Source organism: Triticum dicoccoides, chromosome 5A (assembly GCF_002162155.2).
Source record: "Triticum dicoccoides isolate Atlit2015 ecotype Zavitan chromosome 5A, WEW_v2.0, whole genome shotgun sequence".
In the NCBI taxonomy this organism is placed as follows: Eukaryota; Viridiplantae; Streptophyta; class Magnoliopsida; order Poales; family Poaceae; genus Triticum; species Triticum dicoccoides.
In genome coordinates, this window is record NC_041388.1 from 383007461 (window position 1) to 383011673 (window position 4213).

General features: G+C 38.1%; 1 protein-coding gene across 1 annotated transcript in view; it reads left to right on the forward strand.

Annotated features, from left to right (window-relative positions):
- Positions 1 to 4213, forward strand: part of LOC119301652 (glutamate receptor 2.8-like) — an 8892-nt gene that overhangs the window by 813 nt on the left and 3866 nt on the right. Inside the window, exons 2-3 of the mRNA XM_037578646.1 lie at positions 1064 to 2394; positions 3458 to 3761. Coding sequence (XP_037434543.1) covers positions 1064 to 2394; positions 3458 to 3761 — 1635 coding nt within the window. The remainder of the gene's footprint in view (positions 1 to 1063; positions 2395 to 3457; positions 3762 to 4213) is intronic.

Sequence of the window (4213 nt, forward strand, 5' to 3'; positions counted from 1 at the left end):
CCCCCCTAATTAAACGAGGTAAGCAAAACACAGATTACTGTTCACAGCGCTCGGCTAAACCAAAGTAGCTGAGCCAGAAAAGTTTAAATTCCACCCCAGGCCATACATCAGGCTGGTGGAAAGGGCAAGAACTCTGAACACAGCGAGCAAAGGAATATAACTGACTTTCATCATTCAACTTAGTACAAGCTACAGAACTGCAATATTATGAACACAGTTTTGATGGAAATCAACATGGTTATTTACCAATGTGCCACTACTAATGGACAAAGTTGGAAGCGTTTGATAGTAACATTTATCAAAAGGATTTAATGGTTTTTACTTAGGAACGAGTGTTTTTTTGGCTATATCTTTACTTTCCATGTGCTCCATAATACTTCATCTGTTTAACAATAGACATCCAGCTAACAAATGCCCATGGGAAGAACAGTTGTAAATCAAATAAATAAACAGCAACAAGGCTAGTTTATTACATTCCTGTTAAACGAAGTACTTTGAGCATATATCTCCTGCTAAAGTTCAGAAACATCAAAAGGACAATGTTTGGTTACTAAACTATTACTATTGCCAACAAATATTCACACTTCTTTGCAAGGAAATATTATATGAGTTTTACTCTCAGAAAAGTTAGTGCATACATATTTAATAACCCGATTATGTTTACCTTAGCTTTCCCTTGATGGGTTTGTTGGTCTGAGAAACCTTAACTTTATCAGCGTAACTAGTAATACAGGTTATAAATGTCATATTTCAAAACAAGCAAGTCAAGTAAACAGACTGAACTGTAATTATATTTTATACTGACAACAAGTTTAGTTACATTCATCCAAATATTGTGGGTTCAAATTTGTAGCTTCATCTGCAAATCTGTAATAATTTTCAATCCTGTTTTCCACAAGTTTAAGTTAACTAGGACAACAAAAGCATAGCTACAGAGTGCTCTGAACCAACATATATATTTTGTAAATACTATGTCATTTTTTTACTCTTCGGTTCTGAATTTATGAAGCTTCTGGCAGCACATATTTGCATTCACCTAAAATTTGATTATGAACCTTTACAGCTCTCGACCTGCTAGAGAATTACAATGTCCAAGCTGTCATAGGCCCTCAAACATCTTCACAAGCAGCATTTGTATCGGATCTGGGGAATAAAAGTCAGGTCCCTATCATCTCCTTCACAGCAACAAGCCCATCTCTTTACTCTGGCAGTCTTCCATATTTTATTCGTGCAACATTGAGTGACTCTACACAAGTGAATAGCATTGCCTCCCTAATCAAGGCCTACGGGTGGAGGCAGGTGGTGCCAATTTATGAAGAAACTGACTATGGTAGAGGTGTCATACCATATCTCATCGACGCCCTCCAAGAAATTGATGCTCGTGTTCCCTATCGGAGTGTGATCCCTCTGTCGGCATCTAATGAACAAATTACCCAAGAACTCTATAAGCTAATGACAATGCAAACAAGGGTCTTCTTGGTGCATATGTCACCTGATTTAGCTTCGATCCTCTTCACAAAGGCAAAAGAGGTTGGTATGATGAAGAAAGGATTCGTCTGGATCATGACAGATGGACTAACCAATGTCATAGACTCCACAAACCCTTCTGTCATGGAAGCAATGAATGGTGTTTTAGGTGTAAAGTTTTATACACCTAAATCAGCAGAACTGGATAGCTTCACCATACGCTGGAATAGGAGATTACAAATTGATAACCCAAATGATCTACCAGTGAAACTAAACATATTTGAACTCTGGGGCTATGATACTATATGGGCGGTAGCACAAGCAGTTGAAAAGCTTGGTATTAAGAACAAGACATCATTTCAAAAACCAGCAGTTGCAAGAAACATGACAAGCCTGGGAACATCTGTTTATGGCCCGGATCTCCTAAAGACCATCTTGCAATACAAATTTAGAGGTTTGAGTGGTCATTTTGACCTTGCAGGCAGGCAGCTGCAAGCATCTACATTTCAAATAATAAATGTAGTTGGTAAAGGGTGGAAAGAAATTGGGTTTTGGACTGCAGAAAATGGTATTTCCCGGCGACTATATCAAGGAGAATCAATGACAGAGCATTCAGGCTTAGTTCCTGAACTAAACCCCGTGATTTGGCCAGGAACATCAACAGAGGTACCCAGAGGGTGGGAAGCTGCTGTAAATGGTAAGAAGCTTCGAGTGGGAGTGCACGTAAGTGTATACCCACAATTTATGACAAGTGGAAAGGATCCTATCACAGGGGCAACTAAAGCAGAAGGCCTTTCAATTGATGTATTCGAAGAGGCAGTTAAAAGACTTCCCTATGCACTACCTTATGAATATGTAGCATTTGGCACCACGAATGACACAAGCACTGGAGGTTATGATGATTTTGTTTACCAAGTTTACCTTAAGGTAGTAAGTGCATCAGGGCTTCAACTTTCAGCATCAAATTTGCAAAAAGTAAAATTATATGCATGCCATGATTTCACTACTCCCACATTTATGTACGCCCTCCGATCCATATTACTTGTCGCTGCTTTAGTAAAGTTGTACTAAAGCAGCGACAAGTTATATGGATCGGAGGGATACTACATTTTAGTTTAATGCAACCATGTAAAAAATAATAGCACACAACCCACCCAAATAATGTATTGCAATTGAGAGGAGATGTTGAGCAGGAATTTCAGTGCATTGGGTTCTTTCTTAGCACTAGATGGAATGAGATAGTGAAATAGATTTTTTTTGAAGTCCTTTCGGATGAAAATGGAAGAATAGTATGCAATACATCTCACGTGGACAAAATAAATTAAAAGGAATTTTCTCTTATCCTCGTTTGTTCCTTCCTTTAGATAATACTTGAAAATCCCCTTACAGCAACAAATCCAATTTCAAAGGGACTTCCTCCCCCTGTTGAGAAAAATTTTCTTCTTCCAGTTCTTATTTTCTCCATTCAATTCAGTTTTAAAAAAAAAATCCTCAAAATACTTCAATTGGTAGCTACGCGCAAGAAATAGGCCAATTTGGCAGCTTTTTGTTCATTTTCTGATGGAGTAAAAAAAATATCATCAGTAAGAGTCAAGGGAATGATCCCCTGGACCTGGATTTCCATATAAAGGATACGACGAGGATAAATACCCAAATTGAATTCTATCTGGGGCCATATTTCTCCATTGTATAGTGTGTATAACCACCATATCATGCTTCCCTACTGGTCTGGTAACCATTCTTGCAAGTACTATGCTATTGTAGTAAAAAATTGTAATAACATGCCATCTGTTGCTTGCAACTCATAAGGTAAAGTACTATATCAAAGGAATATACATGTCATCTTTACATGATAAGAACACATGGCATAGTTAGGCTCTTCTCAGTTAACCTATTCATATCCTCATGGCATAGTTACAGCTTTCATAACAAAGATTAAGCATCATCATTTTGCTGGTCAGTAAAGTAACTCTGTTTGATGCACTTGCAGAAATACGATATAGCAATTGGAGACATAACAATCTCAGAGAACAGAATGTCTTACGTCGACTTCACTCTACCGTACACAGAATCAGGAGTGGCAATGGTTGTTCCAGCCAAGAGCAGCAGAACTAACAACACATGGATTTTCGTTGAGCCATTATCACGTGACCTGTGGCTCGGAAGTATCATATTATTTTTCTACACATGGGTTGTTCTCTGGCTATTGGAGTTTCTTGGAAACAACACAAATATCCCAGGCGAAGTTCCCAGAAAGCTCGGGATTATGACCTTCTTTTCCCTGTTTGGAGACAGTGAGTATATTTATCAAAATACTTCCATTCCTTGAAAGAAAATGAACTTTTGCATATCATCTTACATGAAGTATCAAGTTGCATGAAGAAGCAGTGTTTTAATGTTGGTGCAACAAACAAAGCTACAAAGTTGTAGTGAATAGACATGCTTCTAGTTGCCTGAACGATGCAAGAACGCGAATGTGTAGAGATAGCTTAGAAAATTAGATTCTCCTGCAGTTGGATAGGCCCGGGGTGTACAAAACAAAGCTCAAGTGGCTAGGTTACTTTGTGAGCCATTTCATTACCTTATCAACGCAATAGCTTCTGTCGTAGATACATTGTACTCCCTCTGTAAACAAATATAGGACGTTTTAGATCAGTAGTGGTCTAAAACATCTTATATTTTTTTACAAAGGGAGTACCATATTACTGATAATTAAACCTACCATAGCCTAGCGGTGTGGTAACTT